Genomic DNA, 27,079 nt, shown 5'->3' on the forward strand with positions numbered 1-27,079 from the left:
TTGTGTAGCCCAGAGGTGGTTAAGTAAGACCTCCTCTATCCAAGCACCTCTGTCCTCTGCCTCTCCTCCATGCAAGACAGGCAAGAGAAAACCTGGCAGGATTCAGCCACAGGACATGAAGGATTGAGGCAGCTGAAAGCCCTTGTTTCTGAGGGGGACCAAGGAAAGGGCTGGGAGCAGAAATAAAGGGGTCTGGTCACTGGCCAGGTAAGACTCAGCTGACTAAATTTCAAGTGTTTATAGTGTTGCACTGGAGCTAGTCATGTCAGACTCCTTTTAGAACATATACAGAAAACCAGACATTTTAGGGGGCACTTAGTTTTTACTATTTTAGACATTTACTTGAGGATGGTTAAACCATGCATTGAAGTGAACATTTCTTTCTGCTGCCTAGAAAGCAAGCAAAGTGACGAAGGGATGAACTGACAGCTACGTTGTGTACACCTATACTTGTTTGGACTACTCCCACCCTTTCTGACTGCAGTTCCTGGTCCATTTCTTTGAAAAACAGTACCTTTCTAGTTGTCAAGGTCAGGGTTCATGTCCTATATCCCACAATCCCTCTCCAGCTCCTGAAGTACAGCTGTACCATGTAGGTCTATTGAGAAAAACACAATCTGAGAGAGATGGACTCATAGGAATCCTTGAAGAGCTGAGCAGTGGGAATCACTGGCTGGAAGATTTGTGCTCAAGTCTTTCTAGATGCAACCTTGGATTTTTTGTTTTTTTAATTAAAAATTAATTTTTTAAAATTAAACAATACATTATTTCAAATATTCAGTCACCAGCATTTGCACAGAAAGATTTGTCTCTGGACCACAAAGGCTAGGACTGGAGAGGGGCTTTTTGCCCTTTACAGAGTGTCCCCTGGCCCAAATCACTTAAATGGCATTGTGGTAGCATGCTACAATCTAAAGATGATTTCTAGGAAAAGTCATTCTCCTGAGATTTTGGCCATGGGCAAACTTTGGACCAGAAACTACCGTGAAGCAGATTGGGAGAGTGTGCACCTTGGCTAAAAAGGGATCCCATAAAATTTCTTGACATTGTTCCCAAGCTGGCTATAAACATAGCTATCTCCATGAAGCAGAGTATAGGGTAAAGGCCTATATGCAGCCATGGAGTATAAAAATACTTCTTGTGAAAGAATAAATCCAACTGTATTTGCAATTATGTAAATGCTGTCAAAGAAAACTGTAAACAGCTACTCATACTCATCACAGTTTCTCCACCACCTTTCTCAGTAACTTTTTCTCCTGGATTCCCCAGTCAGTGACAAAGGTTCAACTCTTATGAACTAATTCCTGATCTGTGACTATAATCCCTGCATAAATATATTAAAGTTGCCTGTTCCAGCACATGCTAGAGATGATAGCTCTCTTGCTGGGATATGTAGCCAGAGCTGTGAGTTTTTCAACATCCGAGGAAAAGCAAGCACAATATCAATGCAACTCAGTTTTTCCAAACGCAGCTCTTGGCGTGGTTGTGCCTCACAAGGACCATTACTGAGACTCTGGAGACAGGGTTTGGTTTCTAGATTGGATCCTGTGTGTGACCTTTCTGAAGTGACGACCCCTTGGCAGTGCAGTGGAGTATCTCTACCTAGGCAGAAGAATCTGGTCCCTAACATGGTACGCCTCTAAGTTAAAGACAACTGATTCCCTCAAAATGTTTTCCTGGTGAATTATTTATTTTCCAGCAAAAAATACTACCTCAATGGAGAACATTAATTATGCAGAAAGCAAATCAACCCTACCAGTATAAAACCTGGAGGTTTTTTCTATGCCCCTTGAACATCTTTCCCAGTTAATGTTTGGAGTCCAGACTGAAGAAAGCAGATGAGTCTTGTCAAAGAAATCTCCTCACCCTGTCCTGACCATGAACTCTAGAAAAATGCTGTTCAGACACAAGATCATTAGTAGAATAACTTTTAAAGACAGAGTAATGGGTCAAACTTATCTACTTTTATACTTAAATTCTAGGTCACATCTATTGCTAATTAATTCAGTGTTAAAGTCTGGCTATGCTCTGAGAACACTTTACACCATCATATCTAATCAAAAGGTAGAACTATAAATAAAGCCACCAAGAGCCATGTGAAAGCAAAAGTAATGAAAACAGCAACCCTGATATTCCTGCCTGGAAGAGATTTGGATATTTTAACATGCTCTGTAAACAGGAAATCCATTTGCACGCACCTGTGTTAAGATAACTTGTCAGTCTGACAAGTTCTGTTCTGAAATCAGAGAAGTCATCACAAATAAGTGTATTCCCAAGATACTGATTCTTTTCCCAAAGACACAAAATCCACTATTAACACACCACCACTACCACCACCACACCCCCAGACTTTTAGTAGTGTTTCACACTGATACTTTCCAAGCACCACACAAAATCAAAGGTACCTAGTTAACCCAAGCTTCAAAGGCAGGAACTGTTTTGGACACCCACCCTATCTTATCTAGCCATGAAACTTCTGTGCTTCACAGATCACAGAATTAAAGCAGAAGGACAACTGCCTCCTGTGGGCTTAGCACTGACCTGGCTCAACCTGAAGCAGAGCCAAGCTTCCATCACACAGAGAATTTCTGCCAGGACAGCCAGACATCTAGAGCTTCCAAGAATTAAAACATCTCATTTCTAAGATTCCTGGTAAAGTGAACCTTTTGAAGTGATTAGACACCAGAAACTGAATTTTTGCAATATGAAAAATGGCTGTATGGGTAAATGAAGTAAACTATATGTGAGTGGTTGTCTGTGAGCATCAAGTATGTCTATAAATATTGAGTAATTTCAAAGCAATTCTCACCTAATGAAAATGGTAAAAATATGCCACAGTTGCTAAAAAAAAAAATTTGTACTTTGACACTATGCCAGTTGTAGAGATCCCATCATCTCTGACTTCCTGGGATTGTTTTTTTTCTTTGTCTTTTCTTGGCAATTTGAAGAAAATTTAACATGCAATAAACTGGCTAAAATGGAGTGGTCAAAAATCACTCAAAATTTAATTTTAATACTTTAAATACTGGTACATGTACAAAGTAAAAGACAACATAAAAATAAAAGGATCTATTCAAAAATGAACCTGTAAAATTCTCACTAGATTCTGACTGATTTGCTGAGAAAGCAATCACTTCTGGTATGTTTTGGTGAAAGCCATTCACAAGCACTGGAGCAGATGTTTCCAGGGGACAAAAGCCACTGCACACCAGCCCTGTTTATGCATGAAGTGCAAGCAGATGCCACTGAAGAGCCGAGCTGTGTACTGAAGAAGAAGAAGAAACTAATTGGGTGCCTCAATTCCCCTTTTCCCTTCTCTTTGTGTGTCACACTGGTTGTTAGGAAGCAAGCTGGGACAAGCAAGTAATATGAGGTGCTTGTTTTCATCTCTTCTATCTCTGTTCTATTTTAAGACTTGTCAAATTGGTTATTACTTATGTTAATTTAATTTATATGCCATCTAGGGTATGAAGAGTACTCTGGGTAATAAAAGTTATACAATCAGAGATCTAATTCCTTTGTCACACAGTTTACATTAAACTGCTGCTCCTTCTCTTCTTGGAAACAAAGTCAACATTGGACTGGCCAGTAGCCCTGGGGAGCAGAAACACTGCCTGACTGATGCCTGTGGGTCCAAGGCCAGTGCCTGTCCCTGTTTATCATCTGGCACTCGTGTCCTGCATGGCTGCTGTTACCTGGTTCTCAGCCAGCTGAACCCAACCTCCCTTCCTGATAGCTGAAAAGTACTGGAGAAGGGAGTTGCTTTTAAGAGTGTGCCTCAGGTGTGCTCAGACTCTTTCCTATCCATATGCAAAGTTCCTGATGTAGAGTCTATGTACCAAGAGGGCTCTGCAAAGCTGGGTGAAAGTTTTTAGCTGAAATATTTTAAAGAATAAAAAAGATTCAGCAACACTGAAATGTTTTGTGAACTGATACCTGCTCTGGCACTGGTAGCATTTTATTTAAAACTGTCACTCATATTTATTCATATTTTAGGAAATACTCAAACTAAATTTTGTCCTTTCAAGATTGAATCATAAAATTTTAGACTGGAAATAATTTTTTATCTACCTTTATAGCTTGAATTTTTTTTAATTTATATGAATATTTTTTCCATAACTTTACTGAGTTCTGCATATTTCTTACTTAGGATACAGAATTTGGAGTATCTAAGGGCCATTAGCTGTATTGCAGACTTATATATGTATACAGCTTTTTTAATAAATACACTAACACAATCAGCTGCAGTAAAATCAGCAAGCTTTATTAATATTATTATCATCATCATTATCATTATTTTCCTTGAAAACCTCTCATAAACAACAGTTTTTTTGTCCTAGGTTAGGTTTATTGCATTTTATTTAGATTCTGTTGCTAATAGCTCTATTCCTAGCCAAAAAAATTTACTGAAAAAACTCTCAAAGCTTATCTTCCCACTCACATGTATAAGTCCTAATAAGATTGAAATAATACCTCTAAATCAAATACTTCTTTAGATTCAGTAAATGAACATTTTTTAAACTCAGCCTACCAATATCTTATCCTCAAAAGCATGATTTTTAAAAATGTTCTATAAATGAAACAAAAACAAGCCCCCAAAGAACCACAACCCCCCCCCCAAAAGCCATACAAACAACAACAACAACAAAAAAACCCACCAGAAACCCAACCCAAACCCAAAAAACTTAAAAGGTTTTTTACAAAGTCAGTTTTGTTTTCTAAAATTTACCAAACTACATAACTTCTTGGCCCTACTGGATTTAGATATGATAACTGTATCTGAAATATTGTGTTGAACAGGCTATCTAAATTAAAAAAAAAAAAAGAATCAAGGTTTGTGTTAGATAAGAAAAGGGCTGCTTCTGAAAGGTAAAAAAAAATAAAAATAAATCAGGTCTATCAAAATTAAGCTTAGTCATCTGACTCTAAACAAAGAAGGCTTTGTTCTTCCATGAGAAAGGAGTGAATTCCTGTGCCACAGAGGAAGAACATTATTCCTCTGAATGACTACAGGTACTCTAAAATTCTCCCAGTTCCAGAACACAGTCTGTGCATCTAATCAGGCAAGAAGCATATGAAAAGTAATAAAATACAAGTTTTAGACTGACATTCTCTTAGAGAGAGGCACTTACACAGAAATTTTTAATGTGAAGAGAGTACAATTTTCTTCCCTTTTGGTAGTCCTTTGGCACCACTCTGTTTCCTTTTTCTGTCATAATTTTGGTATTATTTCAACTCTGTGTTTATACTTGCACAAAGTAAAGCTTGTGAACATAGTGTGAATCAGATAAGAAATCAAATAAAAATCTTCTTTAAACAGAGCTCAGTTAAATATAGTCAGAACTCTAAGTAGGCCTTTTTCTAAGGCCTTTCATAAGAAAATACAATGTAAACATAGCAGTGAAGCTACACTTATTAAATACATTTGGCATATTTTGAAATTATACAAGACATGCATGACAGTTCAGGCATAATAAAGATTATACTTTTGGAAAGATATACATTTTCCTAAACCCCATAATACTTACATATTGGATATAGCCCTAAGAACAGTTATTGCTGCAGTTATATCTGTATTTAAAAATCTAGGGAGAAGTTGCAAATGCAAAAGCAGAGCAATACTTTTGAGTACAAGTCAGGCAACTGCATAATAGGAGAAAAAGTCACAATTTGCATTTCAGGAAAGAGGAAAAGAACCACATGTAGCACTAATTCAACAGAGCAGTGGAACTTTGAAAATACTAGCCCTTATTAGGAAATCTTTTGGAAGATGAGTAACTGGAACTGAGCTGTGTTTCTATTAAGGGTAGTGAATTCCTCAGCAAGACGGCAACAGTAAATAAAAGAGAACATGCTTACATTCACTCAAGAGCTTCAAAGAACTGAGTATCATTACTAGAAAAAAGAGTTCCTCTTATGAAAAGAATCAGGTATTTTTCTTTTTTTTCCAATATTCTTCATCTGTTTGCTCATTGCCCTCCCCTTCTTCCCCACCCCTTGCTGCAGAAATATTTGGGTGCAGGAGCAGCTCAGAGTTTTCCTGGGACCAGGGTTGCTCTTTCCTGTTGGGTGTCAGGTGCAGAGCCCAGATCCTGTCACCATCCCCAAAGCACTATGACCATCCCTAAGACTTTTTTAGATTGGCTGAAAAGATAAATCCTTCTACATGTCAATCTCCCTACATTCTTTTTTTTGTGCAACAGAGCCTTTATAGATCATCACAACTATGCAGAGCAAACTCTAAGGGGCTGCTCTGGCAAAAAAACCAACCCAGATAGGAAGACTGTCACAGAGATAATACTGAACAGACAAGCAAGGCTAATGAGGGAGCTGCAGGACAGACCACCACAATTCTGCTAGGCTGCTGAAATTTACTTTTCAAGAACACACAGTCTAAAGTTAGGAAAAAGATTTTGAAACCTTACAGACTTAAGATAATGAAACAGAGATAGCTGTAGGTAAGGAAGCTCATGTGTAAATATGAAGCATTCTTGCAGAGATCAATGCCCAGCACAAGCAGATACTTGGAAATCCTCCTCTAAGAAAACAGAGAGCAACATGTGATTTACAGTAGAGCAGGTTAAATCTGTGAGGTAAACATTAGCTGTAATTCCAAGCTAATTTTCTGAAACTGCCATTAGAAAATCTGGTAACTTCTAACAGTCCCCTTGGATGAAGAAGAGATGGCAATACAAAAGAGTGATATCAGAAAAGAAATCCTGTGAAAACAGCAAAAGTGTATTATGCTAGATAAGAAACAAAAAAGAAAGAAAAAGGCTCTTTCCCTATTGTGCTAAATGCTCTGAAAGGTTTAAGATACTTCTCTCTGTGTTCTGACTGTTAGAAACTTTATTGTAATTTTGATACAAATATAAAAGTTATTTGTAACCAATTTATACCTATTTGTTATTATAGCAGTTTCTGATATGCTGTCCTTCAGATTTAAGAACTCTTTTGCTTTTTTTTTTCATCTGAAAATTTTCATTACTCATTCCGAAAGGAATGAACTTGCAATCTGAATTGTCACAGTTTTTCACTCAGCCTCTTCTGTAAATATTCTGTGATTCAGTGAGTGCTACTCAGAAAAACTATTCTATCCTCAGGTTCATCTGTCACTGAATCCCAGAATGTTCTCAGAATAAGCAGAGTTGGAAGGAACCCACAAGGATCATAGAGTCCAACTCACGTCCCTTCACAGGACCATCCCCAAGAGTCCTTTCCCTAGATTATCAGGAACTGACATTGAAATCACTTTCATCATCATATTCTAGCAGCATAAACACTAGCTCTAATAAAATATCAACAAAATGTGCCTGTGAGTTTTGTCTTTAAATTCAACTAACAGAATCCTTGCTGGTTTCTTCTTGACATCCAGTATTCCTTACTGAGTCCCATGTTTTCTATCCGGTCTAATAAAAATGGATGATTTTTTGAAATATAAAGTAAGTATTTTAAACTTTTGTCTAGTACTTATTTCTTACAAATAAGCACAGTTTCTTTCATTACAGTAAGAAAAAAAAAATAGTCACGTTATGAGGTAAAAGAATCATGGTTAAAAAATGCATCCTTGTCATTCAATCAATCAATCAATCTGAAATGTCAGGGGGAAAAAAAAAAGCCTGACCACTGCATGAAAAGGTTGCCACAACCCTTGTAAGAAAGAAGCAGATTTATGCAAAGAAGCAATGGTGTTCTCAAGAAAGGCAACAAATAAACGATCTTTATCCCAAAGGCCTTCACCATCTAGAATATTTTATTTCTTATTTATTGTCTGCTTTTTCTGTCCATACCATCTAGACTGGTAAGAAATCTTTCATTTTACCACAAAATTACTACATGGATGGACAGAAAAATAGCTCTACCAGCATTTCCAAACAAAAAAAGACTGAGAAAATTAAGAACAGATGAACAGACTGGGGGATGGGGGGAAATGTGTAGTTTTGGTTTTTGATTGTTTGTTTTGTTGGTTTATTTGTTTGGCTTTGGGTTTTTTTGGTTGTTTTGGGTTTTTTTTTTTTTGTTTTTCTTAATGGCAGTGTCTACTCTGAAATTACAGTCACTGAGTGCCTCCAGGGAACCATCATAGTCTCCATCAACAGAGTAATGGATGAGATTTTATTTTCTAAATCTTTACTTATCCAACTTATCTCAACTTATGCAACCATGAGAGAAAGCCACCTTGAGACCAGTCTTGGAAGGTGAAACATGGGGCAATCAACTGGATGAGGAAGAGCTCTTCAAGCTGCAGTGAGCTCACAAAAAGAGCACAGATATACTGTGGGATGCACAACTATCAGAACTTTACTGCTCAGTGACAATTTCCACACTTAGATGATACAATCTTATCTGGAATTGGGAATTTGGAGCTCAATTCAAAAGAACATAGAGAAAGCCACTTCTTTATAGGGCAAATTACAGAAAATCACAGAAAATATACTTTAGCAGGAAATTCTAGTTTTTACATAGGGAAATATGTTCTAAGATAGTGTTTTTGCTCAGGCTGCAAGTTACTTCCTGAGGGAAGCAGACAAACATGTCAAGATTCCCTCCAAGTATCCACTTCAGAGACACACATAAATGGAAAGAATTTTTGTTCATTCTGTTTTCACCTTGTGACAACACTTGATTTCAGCTCTGCTTCATGGTATGTAATCTGTCTTTGAAACATAATGCCTGTGGCTTTGTTTCAGGTTGATGATGTTGAACTTCACCAACAGAAGATGGAAAGCAAATAACTTTGGTTTTTACACAGAAAAATCTCCTTGTGGTTCACACCATAAACATGGCAAGGTATGTTCATTTAGAAAATTGACCTGGTATCAGTGTAATGTCAAACTAGAAACGCTGCCCATTCTTCTAAGCTCCTTAGCTCTCTCCTCTGCATCTCTTCCACTCTCGTCTGTGTCAAAATAGTTGCAAGCCACTGCTGGCACTTAAAGAGAAGAAAACTGTGCTTCTACAAAGAAGATGATATTTCAGAAAGATGATCTTTCTGAAGCACTGAGTGGTAACCAGGGGGTAGAAAGCAAAAGGGAGGAATTCTTTTGCTTTCTTCAGGCACATGTCTGTCTCAGGAGAACAGAGAGGGATCCAGGGATGGGAATATGTCTTTTTATCTGAGATTAAGGTTTTCCTTCTCTCCAGAACTCTTTACTGATGATACGCACCCCCCATTTCCTCTATCTACTTTGAAATGCATTATTATGTCTCTATATATGGTACAAATTCTGTGATAAAATTCTTCCCTCCTATTACAGAACTTTTCATCTCATTCAAAATAAACCTAGAACCCCAAATCAAAACGTGGTATGGTCAATACTGGCCTCAGTCATTCATTGATATGGAAACTGCTAGTTAAGATTTTCTGTAGAAGGTAATAGTGTTGTAACACAAAATCAAAACAGCTGTTGATGATTCCTTATTCTAATCTCACTTCCTATTATTTTCCTGTGATTTAAAATTTAGTTTGCTGTATTCAGAAAATTGGCAGTTATATATTTATTCTGCATATATGTATATATTTATTTACCAAAATAAGGCAAACAAAGAAAGCAAGAAAAGTTGGATTACAGCTAAAATGTTTATGTATGCCAGGAGCTATTTTCAATTTTCTGTGGTAATTTTGGGAGTTTTGCTTCTTTTTTCTTCCCTTTTCTTTTTCTTCTTTGCAACTGTGATAAGAAGAGCTGGATTTTCATTAGGAATATTGTCAGAAGATTAAAAGATTTTTCTGGTGAACTATCTAATCTATCCATTTGTGAGCACAATGAACAAATACACAGTAAGTAGGGATTTCACAGAACAGTTACTACAGGTATTATGAAATCTTAAAGATAAAAGGAAGGTGCAGCAAAAATACATAATTTCATTGCAGATTTACAAAAAAATAGAAACCAATTTCTTCACTGACCAACTATAAGGCACATATTCTGAATAAATATTTTCCAACAGCACTGAACAGGGTGTGTAAAATAATGTTTACTGGTCCTTCCAACTTTCAACATGCAATGATCTGCTCCATATGTGCAAAGAAATCCATGTGTGTATGTGTAGACACAAACATGTATGCACAGGCTCATGCACACACACTCCTTTTTCAGCTGAATAGAAAATAAAATCTTATAAATAATAGCTACCTTGCAGCAGTTCCATTTTTATATAACATCAAGCCCATGCAATATGTTAAAAGGAAGAATTATCTACAAAAAGTCAAATGCAGCCATTTTTGACCATTTCTTCAAGTGGAAAAAGAGAGATGGCAATAAACTTCACTGGCTTTGAAGACAGCAGTAAACTGGAATTTTAGATATACTCAGTCCATAAGAATATAGAACCTATGCTTTTCAAAAAATCTGCCTTTTTATTTCTGATCTTCTATTTTGAGTTTTCAGAAACAAATAACTGTCTTTGTCATGCTTCCCTTACTTACAGTCATGCAAGTCATAGAAATAAAACCTGAACAACCCATGGAGGCTACACATTTACTTCTATATTTTTATACTTTCTTTAAAATACATATATTGCATCAACAGCACACCTCCAGTTCCTGAAGATCTGTCCCAGAAGTTCCTACTTGGTGCCACTTTTGGAGGCCCATAAATTTTCACATCAGTTCCAAAACTTCAGACCTTGACTATTAGAAACAATTTTCACATAATAAATTTTAAAAAAGCACCCATTATATATTATATTGTCATAACAGAAATTTTCTATAATTCTCAATAGTGGAGACATCAGTGAGTTGCACAACACAATAAAATGCAATAGACATTTTTAGGTTTCTCCTCTCATCTCATATAATATAGGAAGGAAGGGAAATGGGTCCCTGATTAACGACATGAGTATTAACTCTCCAACAATGTCAGTTGGAAAATCTTTCAAGTCTGATGTGCGTATTGTTCTAAAAAATGCATTAATTTAATTCACTGATTTTTGACAAAACTCAAAATTAGTGGCTGAAAAAAAATGACACATTTTTATTTGCTCTGATTATTTCCTGTGATTATGTGCATACTCTTAGCCTGAGCCAAAACAAGACAAAGTAAAGATGATTCCAAACTGTTTTACAATCATGAATAATACATAATCATGTTTTACATATTTGATTTGCTCTTTGAGCTTCAGGAAAACTATAGAAGTTCCATTCCTTGCAAAATTCCTATCATTTTGAAATTTACACCAAGCAAAACTTGGAGAGCTGTACTACTTTTCTATGAGGATTAGAAAAACATGAGCTTTAAATAGAAGATACTGAGAACTGCTTGGAAGTCACAGCTCAGATTTTAAGTGGATTAAAATATCAGCGTAGAAATCCTTCCTACATGACAATACCACTTTTTATTACTTACAGAGCACGCCATTGATTCTGATACATCTGCAATAGCATCTTACTGTGTACAACTATCTATATTCTAGTCTCATACTTAGTCACAGTGCATTCTTGAACAACACAATATTAATTACAGTTCTGGGCTTCAAATACACCAGGTTTATTTATCATTTGGTTCAACTGCATGATTATATACTGGCTTAACATTCCTGAGTAGTGTAGAAAAGTATAACAATCTTGTTATAGCTGACCAAGCTTTAATTGTGAAAGGATCAATTCTACTGCTCATCTGGCAATCAAAGAAAACCAGGGGAAAGGGGGGAAATATTTGATGATATAAATAAACAGTGTTGTTACTTACCTTAGTTTAGATACTCTGATTATGTGAGAGGAGGAATGCTGAAATAGGAGTGCATTGCATGCTAGGCTGAAGCTTTTCCTCTTCATTTTCCTTCTCTTAGTAAGAAAGGACCCTTAGGGTCAAGTCCTGCTCCCAGTGAAGACAAAAGCAGAAGTCTTCACTGGGGTTCAGGAGCAGGACAGGGACTTTAAAACATTGTTCTTCCCTTTTTTATCTTTCTGTATATGGGCTTTTGTTCCTAGAGGCTATGCTGATATGAAGCTTTTAAGATTTCTGGAGTCACAATAAGGAGTTGGAAGGCTTTTGCTCCTAATGAAGCATCATATTGTCATCTAATTTATCTGAAATCACTGACCCCAACTTGCAGTATTACTTAAAAAAACAAAAAGTATTGGATTAACTCTCAACTTAAAAAACAAAAGTAATTTTAAAAAACATATTTTATGCCACTATAGGTACAACCTCTGATCCGAGTTGCATAACTGCCATTCATTTGCTCAGATTTCAGTTCCCACATTCACACTCAGCTTTTCAGCTATAAGAAATTTCCTACACATAAAAAGCAAACCATTATCCACTGCTGATACCAGCATGTGTCTCTTTGCATTTCCTGGCCTACCTGTAAACACGGCTTCTAAGAGACAACAGTTTTCATTGATCACAACGGAAAGTGAAAACAGCACATATTCTAAAAGATATTGTATATTGTTTCTTGCAGATGTTTAATAATCAAAGGAAATTAATATCTCAGGAATTTATTTACAGCTGGAAAATCTCTCTTGAGCAGTCTATATGCATATACATGTAACACGGATGCCACAGATGAAATTATGGTAACCCACGTTTGGTGAGAGTCCTGTTTCCAAAGAGTGTGTGTCTCACTCACCTGTCTGACTAAGCTGAGATGTGCTTCTGCTCCTTCGAGACACTATGGCAACCACTTTGGCACTAAAGCTGGACCTCCTTTTCTTCCCACCTGTTCCAAGCATGCCCACAGCCGTGTCCGACTGGCTCCCGTCAATGTGCTCCAGCTTGTACATCTCTCCGCTCACACTTGTGCTCTTTGTGATTCTCCCTGAAGTCCCCATCCGTCTGCCTTGCATTTTAGGAGTAAATGTACTACAGTTACAAAGTAAAAACAAACATGTTAATTTGTCTGTGTAACTACATTTCCAAAAGCCTCATTTTTTTTTAATCAGTAAAATAATTTTAAGTCTTGATACGTTTCCATTTATTTGGTTCACAAGTAAAAGCTTAATTTGATGCTCCTTGGAGTACATATTTCCAATATTATTGCTTGTCCTCCACTTTAAGGGGAACAAAGAAAATGAACACTTCCCCATGTTTTTCAGAGCAACAGAGAGACACTTAAAAGTTATGTGAAGCTTTCCTGTCTATATTCCCACAATACAGAAACAAATAGAACTGCAATTTTACAACCAAAGAAAATTAGTTTAACAGTAGTTAAACAGTAGTTTAACACATGCATCTTATCAGTGCTGTTCACCAAAGCCTCAAGACGTAAGAGAAATAAAGATATCATCTAAATTTTTATACTTTTTGCATAGATCATGTAATATGCAGTATTTTTTAGGTCTTCAATCTTTCACTTGATTAAAGGAAAGTTCAATAATCACAGTATGAAGGCAAAATAATTTTGAGGCAAAATCCCTAATAACTCACTAGAATTTTCATTGATTGACAGAAAAGTAACCACTCTGGCAGTTCTTTTCGAGTTCCTTTAGCTATTGAATTGCATTTGAATGTTTCTATACAAATCCTTTTTCTGCTCCTCTGTAAAGGCAGGATAAAGTGTTCACAAATGTGGTTTAGAGAACAGTCTCAAATACACACAGGGCATACTAATACCCAGTCCTAAGTCTGCTGTGGCCAAGCAATGCCCTAACTCTAAAGGCAATATAAAGTAGTTGTCACTCTGTAGAGATGCAGAAAATTAAGTTGCATCTGGACTCACTTCAGATGCAGTTGTTAAACTGGCCAAGGATGTAGGAAATTCCTTGACCTTGTGTTGCTGATTAATAGACCTAACAATAACATGCTATTTTAGAATTTTTTTTCAGTTTTTCAGTATTTTGAAGTCAACTTTATTTGTTAACCAACAGTCCTGCTGTCTCTCCCAGCAAGTTCCCTCCCCAGCAGATGCAATGGCCTGCTCCTGTCCCCCATTCCCATCCACCCCTCACTACCTCTCCCCCAGTCAAAATTAGAAAGAGTGGCGTTAGAGGTTTTTTTGTGTCATGGCAAGTTTCAGACAGATAGGAAATCAGGGCAGGGAAAAATTAAGGGACCAATGGGAGAAAATATGATACCCTGTAACTTCTATGGATCTGGGTCCTGCTGGAGTTTGAATCCCTCCTGTCCCATGACAGATCCAGGAAAGTATAAAAAATTGTATCCCTAAATTATAGTTAAAACGGTGTAGCCTGTTTTACTGGCAGTTTCCAAGAGTTACTAATGTGTGACCATAGGTAAGAGCACATAAAAATAGATAGTATTCTTTGAAAATGAAGTTGGAAAAGTTAAGTCTTTGACTAGACAACACTTAATAGAAAGATCACTATCAACCTCTTCATAGGCTTTTACCCATCTTCAGCACTTAGAATCTGCTCCTGTTTGCTCAGATAAAAAACCACCCATACCATCAAACACAACAAGCTGCCTGATGCACCAAAGTATTTGAGAACACATTTCAGTGGACTACCTGAGGTACACTGAACTTAAAATAGGTTCTGTCGTGTTCCCTCCTGTCCCAGAGAAACTTGATTGACTGGCTTTTGGGTTTGCAAGGCAAAAATATAGCACATATGGATTTTAAAGTTTCCTTGTAGAATTCCTTTGTATTTTATCACCATTCTCCCCACCTCACACTCTCTCACATAAATGTCAGTACAAACACAAACATATTCAATCATTCTAGGAAGAAATTTAGATGGGAAAAAAAAAACCCTCAAAAAATACCATCTTCCATGCATATATACAAGTATCAAAGAAAAGGCCTCCAGGGTGATAGAAGGCAACACTGTTAACTGGTTTCTCCTCCGGAGCAAGAGACACTTCACTATTTCAAGGAGAGTGCAGAATCACACCGGCCTCACTTTGAGAGATCTTGCTTCCTACTTTGATTGGACATGGACAACTCCTTTCCATGTGGGCAACTTCTTTCCAACAGCACTGGGAATTGCATTTCAGTGACTGTTTCTACGTTGCCAAAAATGGCCCCTCCATTCAAAGCTTTCTGTAGTCATTTAGTTCCCATTTTTGAGCCTTGGAGTCCTCAATTCTGTCAATTCCTGAGTTTATGCATCAATATGTCAGTAAGAGAGGAGAGAGAAACTGTAAATACTTCTTTTGAGAGCATCTGTTGACATTTGAACTATACTAACATGTGCTTTGGTGACATACTAATCTATAAACCTACAATTTTTAGCACTAAAGTTCAATGGACTATAAAATCTACAATTCAAATAAAGTATTATTTAAAATATTATTGAATTTGCTCTACTGAATTTCAGGTGTTTATGAAAATAATAAATACTAAAAGAATGATATTTTTATGCCAGCCTTCACTTTTTTTTTTTTACAATTTACCTGAAATGCTCTAATCTCACTTTATTTAATATTTAGGAGGCAGTGATGTCCATCAGCTGAGAAATAAGAAAAGATAGTATTGTAAGTTTTGGAAAAAAACATTTTTGACATGAATTCACTAATTCAGGGAACACAGAAAGCTTCTGAATAATAGAAAAAATTGCTTTTTTCAAAGACTCATATAAATTTAATTTTTCTTTGCAATAGGTAGAAGGAACTAGAAGATTCTTCTTAAGAAAAAAACCTGAGAAATTTAGAATTTAAATTAATCTTATACTTCTTTGGCTTGCAAACATGAAGTTCTACTTTCCTAAGATATATGTTCTAGTGTACTAGTACAAAATAGCCATTAATTTTCTAGACATGGGCATAATGGGATAGGACCAAGGATCCTACAGCTGCCCAATACTTCCTCTTGTCATTACAAAGCAAACAGATTAAGTTTGGTTTGTGTTCATCTAATCCCTGTGCTAGTTTATTGTTTTTTCATTAACTGAAAAAGAATGGGCATTTAAAATTCAGCATTCTTACACCATCTAATTGATAACACTTAGAACACAATGTTTTGCCATTACCTTACTGATTATCACTTGAAGAAAAAGTTCCAAGCTCACACTCTTGCTTTATTCACTGCTGCTAGAGTTTAATTTATGAAGCACAAAAAAGAAGAGGACCTGCATGAGTACATCCCTTTGCACTTAGCTGTTTTGATAATAACATACCTCATTTTTTATTTTGTTTTCCAGACTTGCTGGGATTATAAACAGATTCATTTAAATGCAGGTGCAAGTTTTTACAGGCTTGTGGCTAAAATTGGTAAATTATTAAATTATATTTAAACCTAGTTATCACAACACAATAAATAAATATTGTTCTCTGTAGAAGTATAATGAAGAGCAACATATTTATCAGTGTATTCCATTAATTCATAAATTAATTAATTCACTAAACTTTTATTTACAATTATTTTATGATCTTTACCAGTTCTTCTGATTAATATTTTGGCAAATGTCTTATGTTATTTCTAAGTATTTCTAATTACAGTCAGAACAACATAATTGTTGTGCATATTAAGAATGGCTATAGACAACCTACAAGGGCCCGTGTATTACTTCACAGATATTCAGCACAGAAAAAGAGTCATTGGATTCTTAACTTTTAAAAAATTTATTTAATTTAACTTCTAAAGAAAACCTTCCTCTAATCCCAGCAAGAGCAGAGGACCCTCCCCAGCATGGGGGACAGACACTACCCCAGGTTCCTGCATCAGCAGTGAGGGCACTGCTCCCTCCACCAAGAGAAAAATGCTTTTATTTCCTGCCAAAACTTATGCAGTTGAGACAAATCCCATCTAAAGTTGTACCTGAACTACACAAGACATCACACCTGTATTCACATGTCAGCCATCAGAGTTATGAAAGAAAGCAATACATTCAGTTTTGCAAGCTGCCCTACCTGAAAGTTACATCTGTAGGAATGAAGAATGAGATTTTAAGAAAAAAAAATTAATCAAAGAATAGTTTGAGTTCCAAACTAGCACAAAAATTAACCCTGAAACAAATTTTATAAGATGAGCACGCTATAAGAGCATTGTGGATAATACTTGTTTATATTAAAGTACAGCACACTCAACTATATAGAACTGAAATTGAGCCAAGTACCTGTATTACATCATTATATATCTTTCTATGTAAAGATAACTCCTATAAACATATTCAAGATCCATAAAAGCATTTGGACAAATCATTTGATCTGAGAAAATTGGCATATAGACATACATTCAGTATCTCTCAGTAATTACATAAAAACCCTGCACATTCTGCCTGAAAAAGAAAGTTAGTAAGACAGTGGTAAGAAAGCTAGAAAAATACTTGTCCATAAACTCACCTATGTAATATCTGGAAGTATATCCTTTCACAGAAAAAATCTGCACTGATTAGCCATTGCTAAAAAAACAGCATTTCCTTCATTCTCTTAGAATTACTGATGATGTATCAAAGAATAGTTTAGGTGTTTATTTTCATGAGCTCTCATTTTTACTCCACCCATTCTCCCAATAATGCGAGCCATGAGTAAATAAATGATGCCCTGTATTCCTTGCTGTGCAGATGGTGTTCTAAGTTCTTTTCAGGCAGTTGCAGCAACTTGAATCTCTCAGCACAATCCCTGGCCCCCAGCAGCACAAGCCACTGAGCCTCCCCCCTCTCCTGCTGACTGCAGCACCACGTACTCACTCATGGCCCCTCTGGCACCCTTTTGCAATGAGGTACCTCATGAATACTAATAATCTCCCGAACACATAATAGCTCTGGACCAAAGGGAAGATATTTTTACAGTGAGAAACATTAAATTTCTAAAAATATTATTAGTATTATATGATATATAATCAATAAATACAAACAATTAATTAATTTATGCAAATTTCTCTATCATTCTAAGAAAGTATTTATATTTTATATTATATATGATATATTACATTTGCTGCAAGATAAATTACTGTAAATTTTTAAAAAATATGATTAAATATTCATTAGCATTTAATAAATTGATTGAAGCACGGTGCTTTACAAAACAAAGGAAAAGCATATATCCTATATTATAATTCTCTCCAGTTAGTCAAAAGAAATTTTTAGACCACAAAAGTTGGTTTGATCAAATAATAATTTTGTACAGTCTGTACCAACTGGAACTGCATATTGATTTAACATGCACATTGATCATATATTAGATTGTCCTAGGGTGAAATATGTCCTATGAAATAGCTATTAAAATCACAAAAAACCCCCTTGATTCTGCTGCCAGGTCACCATATTAGAGTCCAAATGGTATATTAAGATATTTGAAGATCAGCAATTTGTAAGTTGTATCTGCTGCTGACAATATTCCTATATTGCATGGAAGTGCCACTCAGCGCCACAGCTGCTCCCTCTGGGATGACACATCCCCAGCATCCCCAGCTCTGCTGTGTTCAATGTACAAACTCTCACTGAGCCAAGGGCTGGGGCAGATTTTGTTACAGCAGCCTCCTCTGGGAGCTTAACTGGTTAAAATCCTACTTTGGAAGATCAGGGAATCTCCATATTGGAACAGATTTTGTCAGAATCTGGGCTGTGACAATGCTTTTCTCAGGAGCACACTGACCACTGCACTGTGCCAGCTTCACAGCTCTGACAGATTTCTACTTTTTAAACTTGGAAAACTGGTGTTTCTCTATGAAACAAAAGAATAACAATTCAGAAAGTAAGTCTGAAAATTATGAAAGATAAGCAGATTTTAACTGTTTTCCAAGCAAAAGATAAGCAGATTTTTATTATTTGCCATGAACATTTCAACTTAATTTATATTCTCTGAAACAAGCAGAGCAATTGTCTCTGTGTGTGGGAGCCCTTGTGTCTGCCTGCACATACCCAAGGCACTGTCAGCCTGAAGCCAACTAATGCCATGAATCAAAAAATGAAACCAACACAAAATCAGCCACTCCAGGGGCACTTCTCAAGGTTAACTATTGCTATTAAAGCTGATGTGGAAAGGCTCATGTGAATCAAAGGACAAACAGCTCAAATGACCCAAACTTGTAGCCATGCATATATTCAGTTAAACTGTACCAAACATAGAAAGGATGTAAATCTGTATCGAGAAAATAGATACTGAGGGGTGTGTGTGTGTGTGTGTGTGTGTGTGTGTGTGTGTGTGTGTATGACAAACATAAAGATGTGTAGGTCAACACTGAAGGAAGCTTTTTTTCAGCATCAAAAAAACTGAATTCACCAGTTTTTCTTTCTTTGCATGACATTCAGGAATAATGTTATTTTCCCTGTTGTATTTTTTTCACTCTAAAGCATGAGGTGCTGAAGTACCTGTGGTGTCTCTGCTCTTCATGTAAAAAATGCCACATCATTGATAGGAAACAGATTGCTCACTGCTCCTTTTTGAAAGTAGATAACAGCAACAGGCAATAGCAAAAAAAAAGGAAATGCAGGAGAAGAATCTGAAAAACTAAATGGGACAAGTGCAAGGTCAGGACTAACAAAAAAAAGCGCAGATAAAATTAAAAAATATAGTAAACTGAGATGAAGATAAAGCAAGTGAGAAGTACTCTGAGGTCTGAGCCATGGCTAAAACTATTTTGCTACATTTCTTTAATCTAAAAATAACAAGTACTGCCTGTTTAAAATATTAGCATAATGTACTTTAACTAAAAGTTTATGGATTACATTTCATCTTTATCAACTGCAGTAATTAAATGAAAAACCAATTAAAATAATTTTTCAGTCTTTTTAAAATCGTTAAGAAAGACTGCTGGTGATGTGACAGTTTCTTTGAAAGAAGAAACATAATTAGATAATTTAAAATGCAGAAGCAATGCTCCATAGTACATTTTTCATGTACAGATGTTCTGAAGGGATTAAAATCTCCATCTCCCTCCCTCTCTGACAGATACATAAAGCAGTTTACAATGATGGATTTTCAAAGATCATTATCTTTAGATAATGAATAATTAGAACATTAATTACTCTGGCTTCACCTTGGTGTTGTGTATAAATGACCTCAGAACCAGAAGTTTCCATCTGTAATAGACTCTTTGGGGGTAAAGAGATACATTATATATTTTAGGCAGCTTATCTAAAATGTTTTCATTTATATTGCCTTCATGGTAATAATTTGGAAGGTACTGCCCTCTATTTCCCCCTGAAAAAACCAAAAGTTGTGACTCAGGTTACATCAGAGTGCCTGTCCTTGCCCCAAGCCAGATCACCTGAGCAGCAATATTAACTAATCACACTACATGCTCAATGTGTTTCTCGTTAATGAAACTGGCAAGTGCACAGTTAATGAAACATTTTGGAGTTCAGTTTTTAGCTGCAGTGACTTGGATAATCAGAAACAAAGTAGGATTGGCAATTCTCTTCAAGTGTTGCAGTGGATGCTTGCACTGTGGAGATTTTAGACAAAAATTGCCTTGCCTGTTAGCTATATCTATTCTGTTTGTCAAACATGAAAAATTTAGGTAGAAATTTTCCATGCCTGGTTTCTGCCCATGGTCAAATTTCTTCTTTAATCTATTCTAAGTTCTAGCTGATATACCATGGCAAATTGCCTGGCCCTTTTGAAGGAAATTACAAGAAAAAAACAAACAAACAAGCAAAAAACAAACAAAACCTAAAACCAACAACAAAACTAAATTATCAATTCACTTCACTTTGAGAAGTGGCTAATGCCTGACTGAAAATTCCAAGGAGGTGATCCTTCTATTTGGCACAAAAAAGTACCTGCCAGTTCTTCTGAGTACCTGTCAATTTGGTAAAACAACTTCTTTAAGTGATACCTCTCATATTAAAAGATTTCAAAGAGATCAAGTGTTCAGATCCCAGGAAAATTTCCTGTTACAACATGACATTGCACTCACTCACAGGCTCTATTGCTAAATCCATCCTACATTTCCTGAATATTACTGTTTTGTCTCCAGGTCAGAGGCAGAAAGTCATTCCCTCCCAGGAATTGTACCTCTAGTCTGCTCTACATTTGGGAGAAATTAGCTAGACTGCCCAGGATGCAGGGAGGCTGCAATTGTTGGCCACCAGGCATGACTCAAGACAAAGTCACCTGACTGGGGTACAAAGAGAGTGTAATGGACAATAATCCCTGGAAGGAAAGAGTTCATGGTAATACTGAAGTAGAAAGAGAATAGGAAAAGTGAGGAATAATTTTTTTATCACTCTTTCCAAAACCAAAACAGTTCCTAAAAATTCCTGTAGAAACTGAACAAGTCTTTTCAATGTCCCATCACAAGTATTTACTATATTATGACCCCCAAAAAGATGGCCAGTCTATCATTTGTAGCCACAAAACACTCACTATCCTCTCTGCTGTTGCAGAGAAAGCTTTTTCATGATGTGCCATCATCCCATTTTGCATGGTGAACTCAGGAACCATGCAATCTCTTACTCTGTCCCTGGGTTAAACAAACCAGAACCCTAAAGAATCATGTGTGAGTTTTGCTCCAAACTTCCCTCGTGAAGGGAATGGGGAATCCACAGCATCAAGACACAATAAACTCCCATGCAACAGGCAGCATATGACCACCAACAAAGACATGTCTGAAATGACTTGTCACAAATCACATAAAAACTATGGGGCAAAGAGTGATTTCCCAGAGCAGTAATTAACTAGGCAAGTGAGAAGATAATTCTTTATCTTTCTACAATTCCTGCCTCATTCTCTAAACAAGTTTATAGGAGGCTTCATCCCTACGGCTTCACCTCAAAATCTTGATTAAGCTTTTTGCAATATAAAATCTTGATTAGGCTTTTTGCCTTTTTTTTTTTTTTTTTTCCAAAAATGAACATTATTACCACCTGAACTTTTAAAAAAAATCCTCCTCATTTATCAGTTTTGATGACAGCTACAACACAATTGTCCACATCTGTGAAGCTCTTAGTCCTTGCTAACCCTGCTATGGAATTTGCAGTAACTACAAATTTCATTTTGCACTTTAATAAAACCGTCTTATCTTGCAAGGCCTGCACTGTTTGTTCTTATATCCATGTTTCTCTATTTTAATTGTTTCATTTTAAGCAAAGTAGCAGTCATACTATTGCTACTCAGCACAGTTACATGAAGACTGACAAGTTTTCCATCAGCTCGAGCTTTTGGTGTACCTAAGACAAGGAGTTGAAAGTTTTGTTTAAAATACCTCTCTGTGTTGACAAAGATCATTTACTCCTCTAGGAGGAAACTGAATCAAGGTATCAATTTGTTAAGCACACACAGAAGTCTCCCCTCCCTGTTTTTAAACAAGGACATGAAGGATTGTTCTTTTTAAACCCAGATTTAAGATGTTACCATGATGCCAATGTGTTCCACAGCATGTTATTAATGACCTTTAAAAGTGTATTAATTCTTGCAAAAATATATCACTATCTTGAGCATACACTTATTAAAGAGTTTAATGGGTTTTCACTTTCCTGTGAAATTCACATTGTTTTTTGGCTTATAAATTTCCAATCCAGAAAAAAAGACTATTATTTGTACATTTTAATACAAAATAAATATTGCATTGTAAATATACAAATTACTTTAATTAGTGTAGACAATTTCTTTCTTAGAAAGGAGGAATTCCAATTTACATAGAAGAGGTAGGATTTCACATTTATGAGAAATATAACTAATCATCTTAAAAAATCTTGCACATTAAAATTGCAGGATCTATAATTTGTCATGAGACAGAAATACCCAGGTCAATAAATACTTTGAAGTCAAGTTAAATTTGCAAAGACATAATTTAAAAAACAAATTGGGAACTTAGTATTTTGACCATTAAAAATGGAAACTTCAGATAAGAGAACAGCACTCATGCCAAAGCCATGTCAGTTCACATTAATAAAAGAAATGAGTAATTTTTCAACGAGCACCCTTGCACTGGAGCTTTGACAGCTAATTAAAACCAAATCATATTGAAGCATTGATTCTGGTGACCCATAGCCCAGCTGAGAAACTGCAACTGCAGCCATCTATAAATTTGCAAGACCTTAACTATGCAGGCTTTGAAGCATGAAAATAAATGGCAAATGAGAACTTGGTTCAAGATTCTTTAGAAATGTGACAACTGAAAAGGTTGATCTGATTCATAGGGGAATCAGATATATGCAGCAGAATTCATCATTCCTGCTGCTGCTGCAGGTATTTGACTCTGTGGTGCTTTAGGCCTGAGAAATATGGAACAGACCTTCCACAGTGATGCTTTGAAACACAACACATGGCAGAATTTGAGCAGAAACCCAGGAAACACCCTTTTGAAAATGCCATTTGAGGGCCAGGTTTCAATGTAATGCAGACTGATATTTCCACACCACTGTGTGTGCAGCTGTGGAGATCTGTAGGATCTAGCTCTTAATACACTGCCACACTTACTTCTAAACAAGAGACCCAGGCCAGCACACTGCCAGAGCAGTGTGATCATGGTTACCTGATGGCACACAGCTAGGAATGCATAAGGCATGCAGGAGTTTGGGTCTTTCAAAATCTTCTTAGCAGTGCCACAGCACACACAGCACACAACATGTGTGTGTCTTCCACTATGATATCCTGAAGGCTCTCAGAATCCAAGAATGAGGAAACACCTTGATTCCAAGTACATGATGTTTCCTTTGCCAGACAAGGATCTGGGTTGATAACACCTTGAATAACTAAAATAGTATTTATATTTATACAAATACCAGTAATGAGAGCTATCAACCCTAGGAATACCCAATTTTACCCACGCTCCAGCACTTATGCTTGGCTCCAGCACTGCACATTCCACTGCAAATTTACATAGCTCAAACCATTCTTTACATAATGTGAACTTGCCCTTACACTGGTTCATTAAGAAATATGGGATCAAACTTAGGCAGGGTACAAAATATTTGTAATACTCCACACATTTTCAGGATCTTCAGGTTATAGATGAGTGTGGCATAGTGAATATCCTCCACAAAGCCAGTCTGTAATTACTGGTGAATTTGTTCCTATTTTCCAGGAGATTTACTTTTATTGATGAATAAGCTTTAGTGTTCTATTGTTGCCTCCACTAGTACTGTTTGCAATATTTATATCAATAATTAAAAAATTTTTCATTTCATTTTTTAATGAGAAAAATATCTTGACTACACCCTTAGTCACTGTAGCACAAATTCAATATAAAGATTTTAATTACTTTTGTAATTAACATGAAATGAATGGGTTTCTTTATTTCAGCACAGACCTCAGTCTCATCAAATGCATGAAAAACCCTGGTGTGTTGTTTTCCTTCACTGTTATGACATGAAGTAAAACTTTGCTCAGCTGTCTCTGTGGTGCAGTAATGCTGCATTTTAGTGGACCAGTGTGCTGAGAAGGGTGGCTGCAGCCCTGATCTAAAGAGAGGGTGGGGGAAGGAGTGAACAACTGAATTGCACCAGTCACATCACATGCATTTATGATGTAACAAGCAGCATTATTGGGAATCCTGAGAAAAAGTCAGAAGACCCTTCAGACTCTCTCTAGCCCCTCACCACTATAAATTCTATCAAACTTGTTCCAATGTACTATGTGGGAGGATGGAAAATCAATGGGAGAAAATCTATCTCCAATCCAGAGAGTGACCTCTGGCTAAATCGTCTTGAGAGATCTGCAGCTCAAGGCTGCTGCTTGTCCTCAGTGAGATACCAAGCCTCCAGTCACTTTACTTGGCTCCAAACTAAAGACACTGAACATTTTGTGCAAGAGAACAGCATAATAAGCAGCATGAAATGAAAATCTGAAAGAGAGTCACAGAAAAGGTGAGGCTGCAGGACGCTTTTAGAGATTGCAAAGTCTGACTCTCCTGCATACTGCAGGTGTGATAAAAGCAGGTTGCTCAGGGCCATATCTGCTTGGGGTTTGGATATCCCCATACTGGGACTTTGCAAAATCTCTGTACCATCTGTTCCAGTGTTTAATAAATTTTCACAGAAAAAATGTTTTTCTTGTCTTTTAGTGTGGTTTGCCTTATTTCAATTTGTGCTCATCCTCCCACTGAGAAGAGTCTTTTTTCTCCAGTCCCTCTCTGCAGGCACTTATGCACACTGATAAGACCTCCCTTGGGCCTTCTCTACTCCAGGGTGGACATTCAGCTCTCTTGGCTTCTCCTTATATGACAGATACTCTAATCCCTTCACCATCTTCATGGACATGCTCCATGTCTCTTGTTCTGGGGAGCCAGCACTGGACTTGGAACTGCAGATGTGTCTCACAATAGCTATCAGCTCTACTGAGTGGGAAGGATCATGTTCCTCAGCCTGCTGGCAACACACTTCCTAATGCAGCCCTGGATGCTGTTGGTCTTCTTTAATGCACTGTTGGCTCAGGTTCATCTTAGCATCCAGAAACATCCTAGGGATTTTCCTAAAAAGCTGCTTTCCAGCTGCAAAGCTGTGTTCTAGCTGTGCATCCCTAGTGTTCAATGGCACACAGGGTTACTGCTCCCCAGGCATAGGATTTTATATTTGCTTTGTTGAATCTAATGAGGTTCCCAATGGCCCATTTTCTCCATGAGGTCCTTCTGAATAGTACCACATCCCCCTACTATATTGATTATTCCTGTCAGGTTTCTGTTGTCAGCAAACCTACTGAGAGTGCATTCTGCCCATCACTCCAAACACTAATGATGAAGATGTTAAACAGTACTGCCTTAATATTGACCCCAAGCATACACCACAAATGATTTGCCTCCAGCTGGACCTTGTGTCACAGGTCACAATGCCCTGAGCCAGGCATTCAGCCAGTTTCCAATCTGCCTCACTGTTTACTTACCTAGGCTGTACTTCCTCAGTTTGTCTATAAGGGTGTTTTAGAAGAGGGTGTTGAACTTTTCAGCAGAGACAAGATAGAAAACACATCCACCAAGACAGCCAACTAATGAAACCAGCCTAATGGCTGGTCAGGCTTGATTTGCCCTTTGTAATTTCATGTTGACTATCCACAATCACAATCACAATCCTTGTTCTACACATATGTTTGGAAATAGTTTCCAGGATTATTTGCTCCATCACCTACCCAGAGGTGGAGCTAGGGCTGACAGGGCTATAGTTCCCGAGATCCCTTTCTGTTATTGAAGACAATAGTGATGATTTTTCTCCCAGTCTTCAAGAACATCCCCTGAGTGCCACGTTCCAAAGCTTACTGACTGGCTTTGCAATGCCCCCAGTCAAAACCAGCTCATTTAGTATTCCATGGGTACACCTCATCATATGCCAATAACTTTTACATATCCAGTTTATTTAAATGCTCCTTGATCAGATCATTCTCTGCTGAGTCCTTGCTCCAGACTTTCCCTTCGGTCATCAGTGCACAACAGAAACCTCCTGGATTATTTGTGTCCTACTGCATTGCTCAACCAGCAGATACCAGGATGGTGTACATATTCCATGAAAACCTACAACTGGAAGAAGGCTTCATCTAATTTTTCCTGATCAAGAAGTTGATAGCAAAATATCATGACATTGGTTGGGCCTCTAATCCTGACCTATAAACTCTCAGCTGGTTCATCACCCATCTCTAGGCAGAGCTCCCTGCATATTTTGCTATCTCACAGAAAGGGCTTGCTACCCTTCCTTGCTATCCTGCCCTGTGCTTCCATGGATTTCAGCACTCCAGTAATATGAGCTGTCTTACCACTTCTCTGTTAGCATGATGAGACCATAGCCCTGCAGCTTCACAACAAACCTCCAATTCCTCCTGCTTGTTCCCCTTGTTTTGGAGCACAGGCCATCCGGAGAGCCACACACTTGAGCTGATTTCCCAGAAAAGGTATGAGAGCTTTCCCTAAATGCTCTTCTCTCAATCACATCCTTATTCATGTGCATAAACTTTGGGGGGCTCCTCCCTGACCTGTTTTGCTGTTTATAAGGTCCTGGCTGTCTCCATCTCTCTGCACCCATTGCCTATCAACCCATCAACCACTTCCTCACTTGATCTCAAATCACCATTTCTCTACTCCATCATTCCTGTGTTAAAGCTCAAGTGTACTAGAGTTAAGTGTCAGTGTACTGAAAGAACAACAGCTACACAAAAGTTGTATATTCTGTTCTGGAAATCAGGGAAGAAAATGTTTTTCAGGCAGAGTCTGACAGTACAAACTTTAGTGACATACAGAGAACATAAATCCCAAAAACCATATATGAGTTTGTGATACAAGCCATTCAGCGGCATGGCATAACATGTGAAATAAACTAGAACTGGTTTAAATCCACTATTACAACTCATTACATTATCCTCTTTCC

General features: G+C 37.1%; 1 protein-coding gene across 1 annotated transcript in view; it reads right to left on the minus strand.

The window, feature by feature from the left end:
- Positions 1-27,079, minus strand: part of RIMS1 (regulating synaptic membrane exocytosis 1) — a 306,280-nt gene that overhangs the window by 26,686 nt on the left and 252,515 nt on the right. The window contains exon 27 of the mRNA XM_050972851.1: positions 12,577-12,809. Within this exon, the coding sequence (XP_050828808.1) occupies positions 12,577-12,809 (233 nt within the window). The remainder of the gene's footprint in view (positions 1-12,576; positions 12,810-27,079) is intronic.

The sequence above is a fragment of the Serinus canaria genome, chromosome 3 (assembly GCF_022539315.1).
Source record: "Serinus canaria isolate serCan28SL12 chromosome 3, serCan2020, whole genome shotgun sequence".
In the NCBI taxonomy this organism is placed as follows: Eukaryota; Metazoa; Chordata; class Aves; order Passeriformes; family Fringillidae; genus Serinus; species Serinus canaria.